Consider the following 22,618-nt stretch of genomic DNA (forward strand, 5'->3'; position numbering starts at 1 on the left):
TCAATGTCTATGACTGCTAGCTCCTAGAAAGTGTTAGGGATAATAGGTCTAAGCAGTGAAGGCTCAGTCTGAACATTGGAAAGAACTTCCTAACAAATCAGGCTTCACCAGTATAGTCCCCATGCAAGTCTGGTGGTGCCTTGAGGCAAGCAGCCAATTCTCCTCCTGCTCATGAGAAGCAGCCAGCTTTCCGCAGAGGTGGGCTGGACTGCTTGAGCAGTTGCAAGGTGATCCCCACTGCTTCCCCAGCTCTGAAGCTGGTAAGGCAGCCAAGGACCGTTTGGCAGCTGTGGCAAAGGCACTGGAAGAGCTTTAGCCACTCAGGGGCAAACTGGTAACCCCTCTCCCCCACCAGCCTTTCCTGCTTTGGAGCAAGAAAGAATGAGGGGCATGAGTGTGTGTGGGCACATGGTGACATCACTGCCTGGAAGCAGCACCTAGCAATGCATGTTCCTTCCTTCCCCTTAGAAAAGGCCAGATGGAAGGCAGCGATGAAAGGCCCTTCCCAAAGGTGCATTGAGTGCTTTTGGGCAGTGGTGCCCAGGAGTGCACACTCACCACTCCACTCCACCCCCGGCCCTTCCATTAGGACAGGTTGGGTGGAAGCAGCAGATGCAGTTGTCTAAAGGCAGTCTGTGTCTTTAGACAAAGCTTTCCTACAGCTTTGGAGCAGGAAAGCCAAAAGGGGGAAGTGCTGGATGCTGCTGCCTATAGGCATCAACAGCACATGCTCCTGCCCTGCCTTCTCCTCAAAAAAGACCAGGAATGCACAAAAGAGCACATTTGGGCAGCAGCACCTAACAGTGCATGTCTCCCCCACCACCCAGCTTTTCCTTCCTTTCCCTGCACTATAAAACCAGTTTAGAGCAACTGTTGCTTGCTAGGCAAATGACTAAAAATGAAGGTGTATTAGTATTGTGCTATACATTGTCAATTTGGGCTATTCTTCCCATCTTACACTAAACTATACATTAACTGTTTTTCTAACAGCACAACAAAGCTTTAATCACTGTCCACATTTTGTCAAACATCACCAACATCATCGCTATTATTTCAAGTGACATGGAGAGGGACACAGTTTGTGTAGGCAGTAGGAAGAAATGAAGATAGTGAAACTTAAGGCACAATGTCTCACCTTGTTCCCTGAAGCATCCTTCCCCTTTCCTTCCTCTTCTACATGGAATCGGAGGTTTTCCAGGAGAATGACTGAGCCAGTTGCTGGGTTAGCACAAGCTTTCTCCACCTCTGGACCCACACAGTCTTTCAGGAACAAGACGTTCCTAGAAACAATCCAAGATATATAGCTCCAGTTCACCAGTTTAAGGGTATTTCACAACGAATTCATTTATGGCATCTGCTGTCCATCCCCAACAGTCATAATGACATACCTGCCTAGCAATGTTTTGAGTTCGACTGATACCGGTTCCAAAGAGTATTTGTCAGGCATAGGAACTCCATCAGGTCGGCCCAGGTGACTCATCAGTACCACAGACTTGGCTTCATGGTCCAAGCAATGCTTTATGGTTGGGACAGCTGCTTTGATTCTGCAACAAAAGCAGAAGATAAAGTGGAAATATTAATTTGGGGTCACGGCTATGAACAGAAGGCTCTTCCAACAATCTCCTGTTGCATCTAGGCTAAACAACAGCATAGTACGGTTTTAAAATGAGATAATGCACATTTATCACAGAAGCAAGCGTCTATATATTACAGAATCAGGAGGTGATCAATCCGACCAAACTCCTTACTCTTACCTCACCAACATAGACAATACCATCCAGACCGGCCCCTCCTCTACATTATTTATTTATTAATTAAATTTATTAATCGCCCATCTGGCTGGTCACCCAGCCACTCTGGGCGATGTACAACATATAATAAAACAGTTTAAAACAATGAAATTCTACAATAAAAACATTTTCTAAAATACCCTAACCCACCCCAAATGCCTGCCTGAACAACCACGTTTTTAATGCATGGCGGAAGCTCATTAAAGAGGGGGCATGATGGAGTTCCTTAGGGAGGGAGTTCCACAGAGTGGGGGCCACCACAGAAAAGGCCCTTGGGGGTCCATTAATGCATACTATCTAAACTGCTTTAGTCGCTGCCATTTTATCAACACTGTTTTATAGTAGCTGTTTCAATAATCCTGCTACAGATTATTTTGATACCTTAAACATCCCTGCAGCAGTTTGCTTGCTTGGTAAACAGAATATTAGTTCAGTTGAAGGGCTGCTCAAGTACAGAAATGCTAAATACATAAGCCTGCAACTATAACTCTTAACAGCTATTTTCAAATGGTTAAGAGAATGCAGTAAACACCTTTGGCATCAATGGGGATAGTTAGCTACAAACTCCAGTAGAACAAAATATGGAAAAATATTCTATCAGAATCAGATTCCCAAGTTGGACCCTAGTACTACTAGCAAAGTTGGCTAAATACTTTATACTCAACACCATCAATAAGATAGTTTCCAATCGCATTTAAAAGAGGTAGCATGCAATGCAGAGGTATTTAGACACCCACAATTGCCACGGAAGTCAGCAGAGCTTCAGCTTGTTTAATATGGCCTAGAACAGAGGGCTTCAGCTTGTCAAGAGAAGGGATCCGCTTTGAATCCCAACCTGCAGCATGGGACCCACTTTAGCCTGGGAAGGTACAGCGCTCCATTTCAGCCAAAAAGCACCTGCTCTCTCATGTTCCTTTCTTTTTGTGAGTGTGTGCTGCGCCGCCTTAACATCATTCCTCTCTCTAAGAGAACACGATGTGGCAAAACAGCACACCAACTGTGAATACACAATAGTCAAGCTGAAGGGGGGGGGGGAGGTGGCCTGTCCTCCTCAGGAAAAAACAAGTGGCAGCAGTGCTGTAACCCATCTGTTGAAGACGAATAATCTAAAATGCGCTTTTAGTGCCAACCCTCCTCACTGCAATAGGAAGCATCAGCAGCAAACACAAACAAGATAAAATGTGTTACCACACAAAGCCAAATCAAAGACCTATCTTGCTATCAACCCTAACTGACTGCAACCTTCACATCCAATTTGGCACAACAGATTGATCACAAAGTGTCTTCCTAGCCTCAGTATCTCTAAGCCTTACCTGGAAAAGTCAGGGATCACTCCTGAAATCTCATACAACCGAACTGTGTTCTTCTGAGTCACAGCACACTGGAAGAAGCCAAGTACAGCTAACCACGGCTTGGAGATTAAAGATGAGTCTTACCTTTGGTTGTTGGTTATTTTGTTGTTCTTCATTGGGACATTGAAATCAACCCTAAAAAATGAGGGGGGAAGTTTTAATGCACAACCATTTTTTTAAAATAAACCCCACGAAGCATAATCTTGGAAACTACTGCTAAAATCCAACATCAAGATCCTAAAAAATAGGATACATCAGAACTATGTTGGTGTGGGGTGGGAACAGAAGGATGGGATGTTATCACTGTACTGCTATTCTTTACTGGTACAGCACCCCAAAGCTCTCAAATCTAAGTGGGAGCACTTGTGCTACAAGGTCTCTTCACTATAAGGGATCCAAGTTTCTAAACCAGTGTCAGGGACTAATGAGGTAGAACAGCCTTCTCCCATCCTGGATGTGTTGGACTGCAACTCCCATAGTTCCCAGTCAGAATGGCTGTGGAATTATGGGAGTTGCAGTCCCAACACATCCAGAGGGAACCTGGTTGGGGGAAGGCTGAGGTAAAGCAATGTGGTAGGGTGAAGGAAGGGCGTATCTGCACTGGATCCCCTGGCCATGCTTATTGGCAAGAGCTTGTGGAAGGATCTGCAACAACGGTCTTGTGCAGGGACTGCTCTGGGTAACTTCAAACATTTATTAGTTTCTGGACTATTCTGGGACAGCTTCAACACTCATGAACAAAACTAAGCCAGCTAGATTTTGTGCCCCAGCACCCCAGCCCTTTATTCACTGGTAGGCAGGTAGGCAAAGGCTTATAAAAAACACTGAGAAGTGCCTAAAAGGAAAGTGTTCTGTTAAGAATCTTAGCAACTAAATTAGCCAAGTCACCACAGGCATTCCATCCAGCCCTTGACTGGAAAGTAAAGGCTGAGTTCAAAGGAAAAGGCAGAGAACAGGTGGGAAACTGTCGTAAATCTAAAAAAGGCAGGATCTGGATGGCACAACAATGGAGTAGGTAGATTTTAGTCAAGCTTAACACAATGTAGAGATTTGTATTTCTGTCTGTTATAAGCCCTTGGTTTTCTCCCACAAGCTGCTTCAACTATTTTGTCCCCCCACACAAAATAAAAGAAATCCAAGGAGGATTCAGCATGTACTATATCAGAGGTGTCTGTAGAACAGAACAAAGACCACCACAATGGTTTTGCAAGGAATAAAGCAATGAACTTGAATAAAAGAGACTGAGATCAGACCACTGCCTGGTCTTTAAGCTCATTTGATTGCGGTGAGCAAGTCACGTTCTCTTCCTGAGGTAGCACACTGGGCTCTTGTGAGAATTGCTGATTTTATTGTGCTTCTGCTCCTCTTCTTTGTGGGCTAATTTTTTAAACAAGTGTTTCATATCTGCAATTCTCCTGTTCAGATGATTGATAGTTCTGACAAACCCATAGAACTTTTCCTAGAAGGCCAAAGAATAAGCACTGCTGCTCAAGCATTTAGCTGCCACATTTAATTCTTAGGTTTTATAGATTACACTATTTCCAAAGCAGAGGTTTACTGACTCTGCCAGTATTGTGTAAAGCACAACATTAAAGCAACAGTGAATGGTGCTTCCTCAAACTCTCATCTCACATAGCTATGAAGGGCAATTACTCAGCAGAAATATTGGCATCCTGTAGCATGCCAGACAAAGCGAAGGGTAGGAGGAGCCTCAGAAGTCATTTCTACAAAACATACTTTGTGCCCCAAAGCTGAAGGACACAGGAAGTTATATTGTGTAATACAGCATGAGGCAGAAGAGGATGGCAGAGCAGAGAATGTTACCGTTAATGAGGCTGCACTTTATTTTGAACTATTAAAAGAGGAAAAGGTGGCACCAAGAAATGTGTTGAGTTCACTCTGAAGATTTTAAAATAACATTCTGTGTATTTCAGAAGCTCAAAAAATTCATGGAGCACATCGAATGTTCTTTCAAGACTCCTCCATAAATAATGCACACAGGCTACTGGACACCTCTGCACAGGGCTTCAAATGGGAGACTCTGACTCCATTAATATCCTTAAGGCACAACCCTATGCATGTTCAGCAAGGCCGGCTGGGAATTGTAGGACTTTTTTTCTGTCTAACATGCATAGGGCTGCATCCTTAGTCTCCCTCTTCAGGCACTGATTGGCAGATGGGAGAGGAAGCACATACTTTCAAAATGATGGCGGGGTCAGACTTTTCAAGGTACAAGGACCCCGTCTAGGTTGCAAATTCGCAACTACTACTACAAAGATGCTTGTGAAAGAAAAGCAGCATAGGAATGTCGACTGCGCTGATACAGCAAGCCTGGTAGCCATAGGCATGCAGAAATTCCATGCAGTTGTGTGAGCAGGTTGGCGGAGGAGGAGCAGCGCATCCCTTCTCCTGACTGTGCCCAGCATAGATACGGAGGAGGAATGGAAGTCTGTCTCTCTTCAGCAAGTTCCCAGGAAGCTAGGAATTTTTGTGGACCTATTTAGAAGCTTGCACTGATAACACTTGGTAATGTAACCCCGTTCTAGAATGAGGCCTGCAGAGTTTCATCTAGGATTATGATAAACCCCTGCTGTCCAATATGCTTTTTAAACAGTACATTAAAATTATAGCATTTCATTCTGTATCTGGACGTCAGAGATGAGGTTAAAAAAACACCAAGGAAAGATAATAATCTCGAGTCAAGCTTCGCTTTTGCAGTGAAAAAGCTAGAAAGCCCATAGTGGTGGAAGGGGGTTCAGAGAGTCCTCTTTCAATGTAAAAAATAATTTAGAAGTATTTCTATAAGCTGAATATTTTTGTAAGAAAAAAAAATCTGATTTATATATGTAAAAAACAGAAAAGTGAAAGCATAGTACTGAAAGTTCCACAAAGGTTTAAAAAGTTAATAAATTTGAAGTCAATTCACTGAATCAAATGAAATGCCCCTGCTAACCTTCAATGACCTTGAGAAAGCCTATATTACTTTAGTTATTAAAGAAGTGTCACAGCACATATATAAGGATTAGAGATAATAAAAAAACCCACCCATATCCCATATAAGCAGCAAAAGTTTTAAAATGAAGGTATTAACAGTAGTTTTTCTCAGACCTAACCTACAACTGAATAAACTCTCTCGCCCCTACATCCCAGTTTGGCCAAGTATGCCTTCTAACATCTGATTTTCATCAGGCACCACTAAATATTGTGTGAATTCAGAGTAGCAGGTTTTCCCCTTCCAATTTTAGTTCTTCTCCTTAGGCCCTACAATCCATTATATTAGTGTGTGTGAGGCTCCAGCAGCAGCAACCTCTCTACCTATAACTTTTTGCCAGCGTTGGAATACTTCCTCATTTACAACCTTGCCTGTAAATCAAACACTAGCCTAAAAGGGAAATCCTTGTCCTCTTTATTCAGTTCAACTACCTGTACTGAAAGGTTAGTCTAATTAACAGCACAATGCATGTTTATACACAGGTAAGTCTCACTGAACTCAATGGCACTTTCTTCTGAACAAACATACTTAGAATTAAACTGTTAATGAGCCCAAACCAACTGAAATGGGCTCTTTTGGACTATTTAAAATGGTAAGTAAATACCTTTTAAATACAAACATGAAATTTCAAGTAGCACTGCATGTACCTACCCAGGCCCTGAAATTAAACAAGGCCCTTCTCCAAATCTGAAATGTTGTGTTGGTGCCAGGCAAAGATCTCTTTTGTCCAGGCCTTTGAATCTTTAAACATTAATAATTTTATTGCTGCTTTAATGATCCCAGCTGTATAGGAATTGTGATTTTTAATCTGTTTCATTTTGTATGCCACCCATAGAACTATTGCAACTGGACGACTAGTAAAAGAATTGAGTAAATATTTTCTTCTATGCAATTTACAACCTCCAGAAGGAAAGTGAAGTGAAAATTAAATTGTTGTTTAGAAATTTTTTCATTGATTTCATGAAGCTGAAGATGGTTTATGGATCACAGAGATCTAACTATTTTCTCTCCCTTTTTGTGCCTAATATATATTCACTGCAAACTCAGAATTTGCTTGTCAGGAGGAGAGGGGGTGTTAAGTCAGTGACCGGCTGGAGAAGCCAGCAGGATATGAATGAACATCATGAAGGATAAGTTAAAGACCATATAGACCTACCACACAGAATCAGTCATACAGTCCAACTTCCATTAATTTTGAGTCTAACAGTGCAACCCCATGCATGCTTGAGAAGGAAATCCCATTGTGTCAATGAGGTTTACTCTTTAATGTCTTTAGGATGACATCCTAAAACGTTTAGGGCTTTAATTAAAACAGACACTAGCAAAAAAAAATAAGCTCGGTTCACCCATCCTAAAATAAGCTTTTGCCAATCATTCTCTAGTACTGTTCCCTCCTTCCTGTGCAGTACTAGTAGGCCCTAAGGCTGTTTTGTCCCCAACCCAAACAAATACAGGCAGTTTCAGATCGGGAATTAAGCCTTGAGTGATATTCCGATCAAACGCTTTCTCCTATACACTGCGGAAAGGCTCAGCAAACCTTCCCCCTCGCCCCCTTTCCTGGTGAACTTCGGCCCCCTTTCGAACCCGCCTCGATCGCGAGCCAGTTATTGGGTTTAATTGGTTATCACACATTGGTTATCACAAGGGGTGGCAGCAAACCCAGGTTTGCGAGGGGCGAGTTAGTCAGCGCACACGTGACAAGGCGCCACACCAAAACCCCGGCCTGGCGGTGGATACTTCTGTGTCCGCGTGTACTATACACGCGCCGGCGAACACGTGTCTGCCTCATTCACACCTTACATGAACGTTTGTGCGTACGTACTTAAAAAAAACCTAACTCGCTCACCAACCCAGCCACCCTCTTTATCTCGTACCCATCCGCCCGAGCTGGTTTGGAAACTGACTCGGGGCCTCATTTCTACACCCGGAGCTGAGCGGCAAGGCAGCCACTGCGACGCGGCCGGAAGGCGGGGAGCGACAGCGGAGGGGCGGCCGCGGAGCTCACCTCATGACCACGCGCTTCCCCTTCACGTCCACTTTGTCCAGCGTGAGCTTGGTGGAGAGAGACATCTTCGCGGGCGCCGGCTCCGTCCTGCTCGAGCTGCCGACCGGGCGGAGAGACGCGGGCCGAGAGCGAGCCTGGCCGCGGCCGCAACGGGTCACCCCAGCCGGCGCCCCGCCCCGCCTCCAGCCGCGCTCGGATTGGCCGGCCGGCCTCACTGGCGTCGAGCGATTGGCTCGGAGGAGACCGTCAATCTCGGGGGCCGGGGGAGTCTGCGCCCGGGGGGCGGGCGGCGGGCCGGTCACGTCTCGCACGGAGCGCGGGCCCAGAAAGGGCGGGCCGCGGGGAGGCCGGCCGCCCTGTCAGAAAAGCGAGCGGCGCGGCTCTTTTCCCGGTGTTACAACGACACAAATAACGACATAAATAATCCTCCTCTGTCATTACTGCCTTTCCTCGGGCAGGGGGGCCCGAATGGGATTCGTTTCTGACGAGGAAATATCCAAAATACGCCGCTGGCCGGCCTTTGTCGGGGTCAGCGAAATTCGCCGCTTCTGACGCGAGTCAGAAACGCGGGAAGGGCGAGCCCGGGCCCGGGCCCGGCGCCCCTCGGGCTGCGGGGCTTTTCCCCTTCGGCGGCCCGGAGAAACGAGGGAGGGGTGCGGAAGTGCGGCCGGGCCTCTGCCCTTCAGGTTTCCAAGCCAGTTTGGGCTGATTCAGGTGTTACACTGAGGCCAGGTTTGTTCGTTTATTTATTTTTAAAGGCGTGTGGGTCATTCCACAGCCTCTTCACCCGCGGTAGCCAGAACGTTTGGAAGGCAAGAGCCTGGTGTGTGTCTTTGCAGTTGTGCAAAATACTATCCTACGCTTTTCTTCTTTCAATTCTACAAATAAATGAAGTGGAAATTTAAAAAAAAAAAAAATGAAAGGAATGTAATTCCTTTAATTTTTAAATTAAAGGAATTTCAGCCCCGCTGAGCAGTGATGTTTTTGCTGTAGAATTTTATTGTTTTGAACTGTTTTATTACACGCTCTCTACATCGCCCAGAGTGGCTGGGTGACCAGCCAGGTGGGCGATTAATAAAATAAATAAATAAATAAATAAATAAAGGTCTGAGGGGCCCAGACTAGACCAGCCCCGCTCTTAACAACCTAAGAATTGCCCTCATCAGCCCCGTCCATCCTGTTTTTCACAGTTGCCTTTGGGTAGCCCACAGGTAAGACATGCGGGCAATAGCCCGCTCCTGCCAATGCTTCCCAGCATGCTGCCCCTGAACTGGGGAGTTCCATATAGCCATCACGACTAGTATAGTAACCACTGATAGACCATATTCTCCTCCAGGCCACCTCACCATGTGCCAGCAAATTCTACAGGTTAAGTATGTACTCTGTGAAGAGCTGCTTTCATTTGTGGTGGTTCTGACTACTCGGAGGGTGCTCAACCTGTTCTGGGTGGGGTTGCGCTCCCCCTGAAGGAGCAGGTTTGTAGCTTGGGGGTCTTCCTGGAGCCACCTTTGTCACTTGAGGCTCAGGCGGCCTCAGTGGCAGGGAGTGCCTTCTACCAACTTCGGTTGGTGGCCGGCTACGCCCCTATCTGGACAGGGATAGCCTGGCTTCAGTTGTCTATGCTCTGGTAACCTCCAAGTTGGAATACTGCAACGCCCTGTACGTCGGGCTGCCTCTGAAGATGGTTCAGAAGCTGCAGCTTGTGCAAAATGCGGTGGCTGGGGTGTAGTGGTGGCAGGTCACGCCGGGGCTTCACTCCTGGACTTTTATGGAAGCCAGCCCCGGCCGGGTCGCAGTCTGCCAGGGGAGGAGGAGGGAGCAGAGGAAGGGAGTGCGGGCGGCGGGCTGCTGGCGGCTGCCTCTCAAGGGAGCCTGAGGGAGCTTCTCCTCAGCTCTCAGCTTCTCTGCCTATCCACTCCGTGCCTGCATGCCCCACGCTGCCCTCATTGTCCTGCAGCACTGGCCACCTGTTCAGGGCTGCTGCTGGCCACAGCAGGAGTGTGTTGGGGTGGGCAACATTGCCGCCATTGTTTACTTGTGGGCCATGGCAGGTGGCTGGAAGAGAACTAGAGCAGTCGCTGCTTCTATTGCTTGCAGCGGCCAGTAGCAACCCCGATGGTCCTTAAGTACATATGTTAAGTAAAAGCAGCTTTTCTCTTGTTCTCCCTCTCCGCCCCCCCCCCCTGCATCACATACTCATTTTCTCCATATATTTGCTTTGTGCTTACTTGAGAGTAAGGCCCCATACTTGAGAGTAAGCCCCCATGGCCATGAGGCTTGATTCTATCCATATGATAGGGTTACTATTTTATCTGAGGTAGAAAAAAAAATACGTCGTCATTGTTGTCCATATCTGATATATTATTTATTTAATTGATTGCTTGATTGGATGTATAGTCTACTTCATCCCAAATGGCTGGTAACAATATGCTAATCAGTCTACTTTGTCTTTCCCTGTTGTTGGTCACCAAAAAGCCGTTTGAACAAAACATGTCTTCAGCTGCTTCCGGAAGATGCACAGACTTTGGTGTTTACAATATATGTGGTACTTTACAGAGAATCATAAGCAAAAAGTCAGATCTCTGCCCCTAGAAGCTTACAATCTAAATTCAAATTTAATTTGTAATCTAAAGTTATATAGCTGTTTGAAACTTAATTTTTGATTATATAAGCTATTATTATCATAAACATGTTCTCCTTTTTCCTCACCACATTTTGATATAACGTGCCTTTAGGAAGTAAGGGTGTGGAGATGTGAATGGCCTAGACCCTTGTCCTCCTCTTGAAATATGCTCCCATTGTTTTGTACCTTTTATTTAAAAGCACACATAAAGCTGATTTGCATACCCTTAACTGAGGTGCTGGTGTGGGGAGGGAGCTCATTACTGCATCACCCTTAAAACTCCTGATGCTTAAACTTGTTCTTGGCAGTTCTCCAAACTATACCCCAGTACCAGCAGCCAGAGCCAACTAGAGCACCATCCTATCGCGCTCCCACAATCCCAGGGCAGGAAAGGAGAACAGGGCCACAGCAATACACCAGCACCCTCAGTAAGTGTGTTTAGGATTGGTGCCTTTTTGTGCTTTACAGAGGGGGGGTGGGGAAACTTTATAGAAAAGTTTCTTTCACATCATGATGAACATGAAAAAGATGGAAGCAGATGGGTGGTGCAAATGAGAAGCAAGATGATGTCTTGTTTAGCCATTGAATTATTAATATTCATTGTAAGACTTAGTTTGCACCAGTTTTTAGGATTTATCACACAATCCTATGCGTGTTTACTCAGAGGTCAGTCCCACTATGTTCAATTGCCAACTGGGCTTTCTCCCAGGTAAGTGTGCCTAGGACTGCAGCCTTAGCTGCATTCCCAAGATCTCTGTAAATTTAATTAGAAATAAAGACCCATTGGATTGCACTGTTAATTCTTGAACATTAATTTCTACAGTAAGTGGAATTGCCAGATGCAACCTGCTCTGTCAGCTCCAATTTTTGGTACAAGGTTGGCATGTACCTGGGCAAACAAACCCCAGTTGAGGGGAGGGAAACAGGGAAAAATCAGTTGGGGGGAGGGGAGAAAGAAGGGATGTGTGTGTGTGTGTGTGTGTGTGTGTGTGCGCGCACGCAGTTCAATCCAGCTGGGTGTGTGGATGTTTCTGTTGGTGGAGGGGAGAGATACAATGAAGGAATTTAGGGAAGGCTAACTGGTAACGTTGGGGCGCTAAGGGAGTGTGCAAGGGGCTGTTTAAATGAGAAGGGATCTGTCCATGAGGGCTGAGTTGAGAGGGTGAAGCTTCCATAGAGTATCATATTTTGAAAACCCAGAATGTTTGTGTTTGAGTGAGTGAGTGGGTGGGTGGGTGGGTGGGTGGGTGAAAAGGATTTTAACACCTCTGCATTTTTTCTCAGATGTCCAATTCAAATACCACTGCCTTACTCTCAGCTTCACTGTTTTTGGATCCCAGCTGAAGGTTGTATATCTTACAAGGTTGTACAATCTTAGAAGGAGGTGTAGCTGTGAGGGGGCAAGGCTGTGACTGTCACGAAGGGACCCTGCACTTCAGAATTTGCCACTACATTACCTGTGGTGGCCAGACTGATAATAGGAGCAAGACGGTCCAACTATATAACACTGATTCTGGCCTCTTGCCCTTGCTGCCAGTCTGTTTCCGAGCCTAATTCAAGGTGCTGCCTTAGACAGCTCGGGACCCCAGCACTTGACCACCTCTCCAGGCATGAACCGACCTGTACACTACACTCTGCATCCAAGGCCCTCCTCTGGGTGCCTCCTCCAAGGGAGACTTGGAGGCTGGCAACAAGGGAGGGGGCCTTCTTACTGGTGGCCCCCCATTTATGGAATGATCTCTTGACAAGTCCCACCTGGCGCCAACAATGTCATCTTTTCAGCACCAGGTTAAAACTGTCCTCTCAGGCATTTGGCAGCCTATAATGAGTCTTTTTGATCAGGTCCTGGATTGTCTTTGGCTGATTATTTTAAATTGTTTTAGATATAAGTTGTTGTTGTGTATGCTGTTTTATGTCCTTATGCGAATGGTCTTCATATAATGTATTTTAATAGTTTTTAATTTTTGTGAACTGCCCAGAGAGCTTCAGCTATGGGATGTATAGAAATATAATGAATGAATTTGTCCTGAATCCTTGCCAGTCATCTTCATTGGATGACCCTGGGTTCTATTGTCACATGAAGGAGAAAAACAGTTCTGGTTCAAACTAAAATCCTACAGCCTACTTACCGTAAGGCAAAGAAAAAAGACAATTCCAACATTTTGGATGTTCTTCAGTTTTGTCTAACCTCCACTACATTTATATCCTGCCTTCCTTCCATTGTTGTTCAGTCGTTAAGTCGTGTCGGACTCTTCGTGACCCCATGGACCATAGCACGCCAGGCCTTCCTGTCCTCCGCTCTCTCCCGGAGTGTGCTCAAGTTCATATTCATCGCATCGGTGATGCTATCTAGCCATCTCATCCTCTGCCGTCCCCTTCTCCTTTTGCCTTCAGTCTTTCCCAGCATCAGGGTCTTTTCCAGAGAGTTTTCGCATTAGGTGGCCAAAATATTTGAGCTTCAGCTTCAGTATCTGTCCTTCCAAAGAGCACTCAGGGTTGATTTCCTTTAGGATGGACTGATTTGACCTCCTTGCAGTCCAGGGGACTCGTAAGAGTCTTCTCCAGCACCACAGTTCGAAAGCATCCGTTCTTCGGTGCTCAGCCTTCCTTATAGTCCAGCTCTCACAGCCATACATCACTACTGGGAAAACCATAGCTTTGATTAGACGGACCTTTGTCAGTAAGGTGATGTCTCTGCTTCTTACTATGCTGTCTAGGTTTGCCATAGCTTTCCTCCCAAGGAGCAAGCGTCTTTTAATTTCATGGCTACAGTCACCGTCTGCGGTGATCTTGGAGCCCAAGAAAGTAAAATCTGTCACTGCTTCCATTTCTTCCCCTTCTATATGCCAGGAAGTAATGGGGCCAGATGCCATGATCTTAGTTTTTTTAATGTTGAGTTTCAAACCAGCTTTTGCACTCTCCACTTTCACCCTCCACAAGAGGCTCTTTAGATCCTCTCCTTCCATTAGGTACTCTCTTTGAGGCACTGACTCATGGGCATCCCCAGGAATTTTTCCAGGGGTGGGTGGGGCAAAGTATCAACACAACTAACAACAAAGAATATGACTACTATTTCTGGTAGGTCTGTCTCCAAGACAACAGAAGGAGAAGCAAATGGAGGAGTACTGGATTTTCTTAAAGGAGCAAACTTTGCTGTGATTTGGTTCACGTAGGGCTCCACAAGGGAGTGCTCCGCACCAGTAAAAATCTGTAAATTGTGATACTTCCTGGTGGAGGTGGGGGTTGGAGTGAACATCATCTGACTGGCAGGGTCTGCCCAACCAATAAGAGAGGCTTTCATCCCTCTCCTCCCCCCCCCCTTTCTCCTTTCCCCTGGAGGTCCAGATGCACCTGCATTTTAGGAGCAAGCCACATTGACCACAATGAGAGTTACTTCCAAGTACACACACATATGCTTGTATTGGGAACAAGGGGGGACGAAGACACAGGGATGGGAAACCAGCCCCCTTTCTAATTGCAAGATCTCTATAAGGAAGGTGTGAAGTAGTTACTTCTTAAGGCAATAAACCAAGACATGGCAAATCGCAGGTTCTGTGAAGCGCTCTCTTTACAGGCTTTAAACTTCAATTCACAGGGATCTCTGTAAATTTTGATGTGGGCATTCAGAGAGCAAGCCTCACTGAGCACAGTGGGAGTTACTTCTGAGTAGACACACATATGCTTTTGCTGGGAAAGAGCAGGAGGGGGGAGAACACAGGCATTGGAAACTAGCCCCCTTTCTAACCAAACTGATACTGCGCAGGATCTCTATAATGAAGCTGTGAAGTAGTTACTTCCTAGGGATGGACGAAAGTCCCTTACCTGGTCCTGCAACTTTTTTTGGGGGGGGAGGTGCTCCATTTCTCCCCCCGAAATTCTTGGCGGGTGGGGAGGCGCCCCGCCCCTCCCCACTGAAATTCTGGCCAGGGGGGAGGCGCCCCATCCCTCCCCGCCAAAATTCTGGCCGGGGGGGGGAGCGCCCTGCCTCTCCGGCCGCGAAAGAAAAAAGTAAAGTAAAAAAACAAAAACGTGATAGGCTACGTAAAGATTTACGTAGCCTATCACGGCTAGATTTTCAAAGTCAGCTGTGATAGGCTACGTAAATCTTTACGTAGCTATTTGCGTTCCCTTATTTTCGCCGTAGTCTACGTAAATCTTTACGTAGACTACCCGTGCCCAAATAAGGAACGCAAATGGCGGCGCCCATGGGCGCTGCCATTTGCGTACGCGCTTTTTTTTCCCAAAGTCAGCCGTGATAGGCTACGTAAAGATACGTGATAGTACGTAGCCTATCACGTTTCTTTCTTTTTTTTTTTTTACTTTACTTGGAAATGGCGGCGGTGGCAGCCAGTCGGAATACCAGCCGCCGCCACCACCGAACTGCCACCGGGACCCACCGCCGCGAGGGATGTTCGCACGAGGTAAGTCCCATCCTGGGGGGGGGGGGGGGTTGGAGAATTTCCCCACCAATTTCGGGGTGCCGAATGCGTTGGCATTCGGCCTCCCGGAGATTCGTGGAGAAATTCTCCGACATCCCTATTTCCTGAGGCAATGAACCAAACAACGGAGAATTGGAGCCTCAAGATCACGCTTTAGAGCATTTAGGGAATGTGCTTCAAACTGTGCCACTTCAATTGAGGGGGATTTCTGTAAATTCTGATGTGGGCATTCAGGGAACAAGCCTCATTGAGCACAGTGGGAGGTACTTCTGAGTAGACACTAATTGGCTTGTGCAGGGACGGGAAACACACAGGACACACCCTTTGACCAGGGTCAGGGTGAAAGGCGCACCCCTGGGCAGGGCCAGCATACCCGAGGTCAAGGCAGGGGTTGGGACTCACAACAACTATACCGCAGAGAACCCGACTCGAGGAAAAGAATCAGACTTTAAGCAGTCTCAGGCAATCTGGTTTTTCCCTGATAAGCTCTGGGGTGGATGCTGGATGGCCATGACATCATGTATCCCTAACAACCTCAGAGTAAATTGCTGGTGGAGACATCTGGCCTCTGAAAACTTGTATACCAAATCTTCCTCTTCATTGTTTCCGAGTAGGTGGATCTGCTTTCCTATGTATTATGTGACTGAAACCCTCAGTTCTTTCCCTGGCTTCCTTCACCCCCTCCAGCTCTAATCAACTGCACTGCTGCTACAATCAATGTCGCAGCCCACCCCGCATTTCCATAGCCCCACCCTCTACAGTATAATATAATCAGGGACTTGGTTTGTTTTTTTGAAAAAATATCTGAGTTAGTAAGATCATGATATTCTGTCCTTGCTGTTACCCTTTTTGGGGGGCTAAACACAATATGCATAATTGCTTAGAACTAGAGCACAAGGCAACTGCGGGATGCAGCTCTTCCTTATTCCCATCACTGCTCACTTGCTAGGTGAGGGCAGGTGAACAGGCAGTGACAGACAGGTGGAAGATTAGCAAGGCCAGGAGGCTACAGGGGTCCCCTGCAGGTTGTGGGCCTCAGCAAGTGCCTACATTTAACTCCATCCTTAATGGATCACTAAAGCTGGTATTAATACCACTTCTTTGGGTTCATATCTTTGGATTGTACCCCTCACTTCATTCACAGCTACTCGTTTTCCTGACACAGACCCTATGCCTTTAATTGGTAGAAATCTGCAGGCACAAAACATTACCCATCAGATCTCCATGAAAAAGAAAGATGCACTGTTGAAAGTCTGTCTGTCCTGCAACTCTTAACAGCACAGGTTCTTGGGGCAGTGGGATAACAACCCTACCATAAATATAAAAAGGATAATTTGTAACCACTGTGATATAAAATAGTCCTGCTTGATCAGCCTAAAGAGACAGCTAACCCAGCCTTCTGCTTCCAACAATGGGCACTCATTAAAACAAGCGGCAACATACATATGTGCTTAGTCCTTAGAGACAGGACAAAGACCAGTGGGGAGGCCAGGTTATGAAGAAAGTTGCACTACTGGGAATGTGTTAGATCCCACCTCCACCCATTGTACAGCAATCCCAGTTTGCATCCACAGCCTGGTTAGGATATTAGGATAATTATAATCATATTTGAAATATATAATTTCAACAATGATGATTCATTATTTAATTGTATAATAAATTTGAGAAGTGGTACAACCCCAACACTGGTTGAACCAAGTACAATGTATCAGTGGGCCTATTGTTGATTCACAATAATTGCCATTGCCAATGTCTTCTCCATCAACCTTGAAGCTGAACCTGACTAAAGTCTTTCTTCTCTGTAGCAAGAACATACTCTTGATATTATTATTGTAAACAACATGTTGAGAGTATTTCCTTGTTGAATTTGTTAATTCTTAGTTGTGACTAACACCTCAAACTGATGCATCTTTACTCAGAAATACATCCCCCTATGTTCAGTGGGGCTTGCTCCTGAGTAAATGTGTCTAGGATGGCACTGTCATTAAACTTAGCCAACTTTTTACTCATAAATGAAGTTTTGAGAAAATAAAATATTTTTATCTCAATGACAGCTATAACATAGGCTGCAGTCCTTAAACATGTTTACTTGGAGTAAATCCCCTTGCATTGTGTGTGTGTGTGTGTGCGTGTGTGTATATATATATATATATATATATATATATCTTAAAAATCTACATAAACCTTTTAAATCAATAAACTAAATTAAGCAGGATGTCCTCCTAAATAACCATGTATAATGTTCACATTGAAAGTTATATTAATTTCGGTGGGATATGTATACCCACTCCATGCATGTTTACTTACAAGAAAGTCCCACTCCACTCAACTGAACTTACTTCCAAGTAAGCATTATTGGGATTGCAGCCTAAAATCACAAATGAGTTTCACTGATTTCAGTGGATCTTTGTCCCAACTAGGGCTAGAATCCTAAGCAAGGTCTACAAAAGAAACTTGTCTCCAGACCCAGGAAGACACACAACAAACCTAGGAAGAAAGACAAGACAATGTTCGATACGTTTAAATTATCATAACTTTGTTAAACATTCTTAAACTAGGGTGACTAGGTCTATTCCTCAAACACTTGATTGACCTTGGGCTGGACCCTTCTGAAGAGTAGCCCCTAAAACACCCACATTTGAATTCATCTTGAGTTACAAGCCAAGGTGCAGCAGCCCAAGAGGAAGGCAGTGCAGAGAAGGCAAAAACCTGTTTTTCCCCTGGGCCAGTGTGGGGTCAATGGGAAAAGTTCCTCTAGGCTCCAATTCATGCAACCAACTAAGCAGGGCTGGCCTTAGGGGTGGGTGAGCTGGGCAGTTACCTGGGGTGCCAAGCTGAGCTGAGGGGAGCACCAAACTGAGCTCAGTGGCTGTGTCTTTTGAAGGTACTGTCTGCAGTGAGCTCGGGTGGCAAAAAGCAAGTGTCTGAAACCTTTCTTTTAAGGTTCAACAGGTTGGTTGTTGTTGTTCAGTCATTAAGTCGTGTCCGACTCTTCGTGACCCCATGGACCATAGCACGCCAGGCCTTCCTGTCCTGCGCTCTCTCCTGGAGTGTGCTCAAGTTCATATTCATTGCATCGGTGATGCTATCTAGCCATCTCATCCTCTGCCGTCCCCTTCTCCTTTTGCCTTCAGTCTTTCCCAGCATCAGGGTCTTTTCCAGGGAGTTTTCTCTTCGCCAAAATATTTGAGCTTCATCTTCAGTATCCATCCTTCTAATTAGCAGTCAGGGTTGATTTCCTTTAGGATGGACTGATTTGACCTCCTTGCAGTCCAGGGGACTCGTAAGAGTCTTCTCCAGCACCACAGTTCGAAAGCATCAATTCTTCGGCGCTCAGCCTTCCTTATAGTCCAGCTCTCATAGCCATATGTTGCTACTGGGAAAGCCATAGCTTTGATTATACGAATCTTTGTCGGCAAGGTGATGTCTCTGCTTCTTACTATGCTGTCTAGGTTAGCTTTCCTCCCAAGGCGCAAGCGGGTTTTAATTTCATGGCTACAGTCACTGTCTGCGGTGATCTTGGAGCCCAAGAAAATAAAATCTGTCACTGCTTCCATTTCTTCCCCTTCTATATGCCAGGAAGTGATGGGGCCAGATGCCATGATCTTAGTTTTGTTAATGTTGAGTTTCAAACCAGCTTTTCCACTCTCCTCTTTCACCCTCAACAAGAGGCTCTTTAGATCCTCTTCGCTTTCTGCCATTAGGGTGGTATCGTCTGCATATCGGAGGTTGTTGATAATTCTCCTGGCAATCTTAATTCCGACCTGTGATTCATCCAACCCAGCGTTTCTCATGATGTACTCTGCATATAAGTTAAATAAGCAGGGCGACAATATACAGCCTTGTCGTACTCCTTTCCCAATTTTGAACCAATCGGTTGTTCCATGTCTGGTTCTTACTGTTGCTTCTTGACCCTCCTACAGGTTTCTCAGGAGACAGGTAAGGTGGTCTGGTACTCCCATGTCTTTCAGAATTTGCCAGAATTTGTTGTGATCCACACAATCAAGGCTTTAGCGTAGTCAATGAAGCAGAAATAGACGTTTTTCTGGAATTCTCTTGCTTTCTCCATGATCCAGCGAATGTTGGCGATTTGATCTCTAGTTCCTCAGCCTCTTCGGAACCCAGCTTGTACTTCCGGTAGTTCTCAGTTCACATACTGCTGAAGCCTAGCTTGTAGGATTTTGAGCATAACCTTGCTGGTACTAGCTACAAAAATGATCTTTCAATTAGTTTTAAAGTATATTTCTTTTTCAATTTTCACTTTGATGTCATTTGCACTGGGTACAAATCAGTGGAACACAGCTTTACTTTGAGGCAAGGTTCTGAGCACTTAGCACTTATAGTTCTTGAGGCAAGTACTATAAATACTATAAGCGTTATATAAATAATAAAGCTCTAAGCTCTAAGAGGTCAGCTTAGATACCTTTTTATTTAGAACGGTTACTTATTCATTTTAAAGATAAAAATAATGGATTTTCTAAAATAAATAAAAAATGCTTACCAAAAGATAAGAACTGCTACAAAACAAAAAATATTGTAAGTAAAACCTGTGATAGTTCTGCTGTTTTGCAGAACTGCCATGGGTCAGAATGTGGCATTTTGAACTTTGGCTTGTGCAAACTGTAGCGCAGTGCCTGAGAGATCACGGTTTTGAGCAATGTCATTCTCGATGGAGATCACACCTGCACCATGCCCCATAAACCCTCTGGGTGGCCCTGCAAAACTGACTACCGGGATGGGTGCACCAAAGGCACTCCTCGCCCAGGGCACTATTTATCCTAGGGCTGGCACTGGACACAGCACCAACACATGTTCATCAACCCTGGCTTAGGGGATGCACTGCAACATTTTAATGCAGGTCCCCACTTGTCTCTGCTAACGTCTCAACAGTGTTCATGGTGTTACAGCATTTTGTTGCAGCATTCTGAGTTGTTGCATTGGTACAAAATCCCACTGGTACTACATCCCAATTCACAAAGTTGAACTGATGAGACTGTAATACAAATTCCTATCTTTCATGGTGGACCATGTGAACTGCCCAGAGGGCTTCGGCTATTGGGCGGTATAGAAATGAAAATAAATAAACAAATAAATGGTGGTGGAGATTACAAGCAGATAGTACATACAAATGTTTGTAAATGAATGTTCCTTGCTCTCTATAGGTATATATTCTTAGCCTCTAGGTACATTCCTGTAGCCCAGAGATGGGGAACCTGCCTCGCAGCTTCTGGCCCAGCAGCTTTTCCCCTAGTCCCACCCTGTAAAGGTAGACAGGGTGTCGTGCCTCTGCCAGCTGTGCCTTCCCACTGCTACCACCTCCGCAGGTCTCCTTACACCTGAGACTTGGTGGAAACCTCCCAAGTGCTCCAGCACCCACAACCAGATATTCTTGAGCAGTAGCCCCTGGATTTAGCACTTGATCCAACAGAAAGAATTAGCAGCACAAACTAAGGAGGTGGACAGTTTATTTACAACTTAGGGGTAAGGGAATGAGAAGAGTGATAAGGATAAATACAGAAAGAAAACACCCAAGAACTAATCCCTTGCTTGGAAAACCTGATATAGATAAGAACAATAAAACTAGCTAGCCTGACTACTTACTCCAAGTAGGATCCCTTGACTCATAGCCAGCAACAAAACACCCCCCCAGCACCACAAACCCAAAGGACAAAGGGTTGGAAATTCCCCCCAAGCCCCATCACTTGTTAGTCAACACCTCCAAGATCCTCTCTTGCCTTTCTGGTTGTCTTGCCAAGATCCTTCTCTGTAATCTCCCCTTGCCCATCATCGCTCTTGCAACCTCTGTTTGCTTTCCACATCAGGACAGGTTCACACAACCTTGGCTGCCTCTCAGCCCAAGACAGCCAAGGTTTTCAGCCAGCCGTTCCTGACTTCCTGCCTCATCAGCCTAAGTACACTGCTGCTTGAACTACAGACTAGGTCTGCCTACCTCTTCAATTGCTACCACCAAGGCTATTGACCACCTAATGCACCTGTTGCTGGCAGTGCATGCCCTGGCTTCCATTTTTCCTAATGACACAATGTGGGCACATGGCTTTGCAGACATGCGGCATCATAAGAAAACATGGAGGCCAGGGTTTGTGTGCTGGTGACTACCTCAGGCAGTAGAGAAACAGGCATGGGGGCCATGGGAGACGGGCAAAGGAGGAGAGGGTCGAGGCAGAGGCAATCTCTTGGGCAGCGCTGTGGATTGATGTGGCCTGAAAGCCCCCTGATCAGGACAGAAGGAAAAAGGGCCAGATTATGTGGCTCCGAATCTGTATGCGAGTCTGTATGTCAGGAGTTCCCTCTCACCACAATTGGCTTGGGAAGACTTCCATGAAGACAATAGGATGTCAGGGGCAGGCCAAAAAGTTTCCGTGGCGTGGTTGGGGACTGCAGTGCTGGGCTGCCAGTTGGGGTGCTGGTAGTTTGGCGGAGAGCCCAATCAGTCACAGATTTCTTCCTCTTGGTGTGTTTCTGTAAAGTTTCTGAAAGCAAAAATGCCCCGTGGATTTCAGGACCAACCTTTGCAAGGATGCTCAATAACAAGACAGACATGGCACACGAACCACCATCAGATCCCCAACATTTTTAAAAACTGAAAACCAGCCACGGGGGGGGGGGGGCTCTCAGTTTGATTGAAACAATGGTGTTGAGGGAGGGAGTGTCCAGTCTTCCCTCCACGCCTTTCCCTGATGGAGACCTTCCTGTTCCTGAAGCTGTCATTTACCCGCACTGAGGAAAGAAAACAGGCCCCTGTATCATGCCTTTCTTTTTTCCCTAGAAGCTGGGGTGGGGTGATTTCGATCAAGAAAAAGGTGTAGGGGGGAAGAAAGAGTTCAACACACACACACAGCATCACTGACCCAATGTTTAAATGTGGTCAGGATGAGTCTCCTGCATGACATCTGTAAGTAAAAGGGCGCCTGATCTTTCTGTTTCTCTTATACATAAATTATTTGTGGCCAAAACTACACATTAAACAGCCAAGTTGTCTTTCCAAATTCTGGCTGCTAATTTTCTGCTGCAATGAAGATGCAGGGGAAGGTTATTTGCAGCTGATTTTGCCCCCCCCCCCATTTCCACTGCAGCCGGGGGAAAGGTTAAACAGTCCTTCTGGTGTCATTTTTCAGAGTGGAAGTACCAGAGAGAAGGATCATGGTTCAGTGGTCCAGTAGTACATACCTTGTGAGGTCCCAGGTTCCATCCTCGGCATCTCCAGTAAGGGATGGAAAAACTCTGGTCTGTAACCCTGGAGAGCCATTACTGCCAGTCAGTGTAGACAAGGATGAGCTAGATGGACCAAGGGTCTGACTGATATAAGGCAGCTTCCGATGTTCCTGGCTGTGGTTTCATTGCATGAAGCAACCGGGTAATGGGCATGAACGTGGCTTTAGAAGGGGTAGTCAGAAGT

General features: G+C 45.8%; 1 protein-coding gene across 1 annotated transcript in view; it reads right to left on the bottom strand.

The window, feature by feature from the left end:
- Positions 1-8,317, bottom strand: part of PGK1 (phosphoglycerate kinase 1) — a 30,420-nt gene extending 22,103 nt beyond the window's left edge. Inside the window, exons 1-4 of the mRNA XM_084814238.1 lie at positions 8,140-8,317; positions 3,227-3,277; positions 1,389-1,544; positions 1,136-1,280 (exon numbers count right to left, since the gene is read on the bottom strand). Of these exons, the coding sequence (XP_084670364.1) occupies positions 1,136-1,280; positions 1,389-1,544; positions 3,227-3,277; positions 8,140-8,204 (417 nt within the window). The 5' untranslated portion in view covers positions 8,205-8,317. The remainder of the gene's footprint in view (positions 1-1,135; positions 1,281-1,388; positions 1,545-3,226; positions 3,278-8,139) is intronic.
- Positions 8,318-22,618: the final 14,301 nt, after the last annotated feature.

The sequence above is a fragment of the Heloderma suspectum genome, chromosome 9, assembly GCF_057233095.1.
Source record: "Heloderma suspectum isolate Gila_16-S chromosome 9, 16-S_ref, whole genome shotgun sequence".
Classification (NCBI taxonomy): domain Eukaryota; kingdom Metazoa; phylum Chordata; class Lepidosauria; order Squamata; family Helodermatidae; genus Heloderma; species Heloderma suspectum.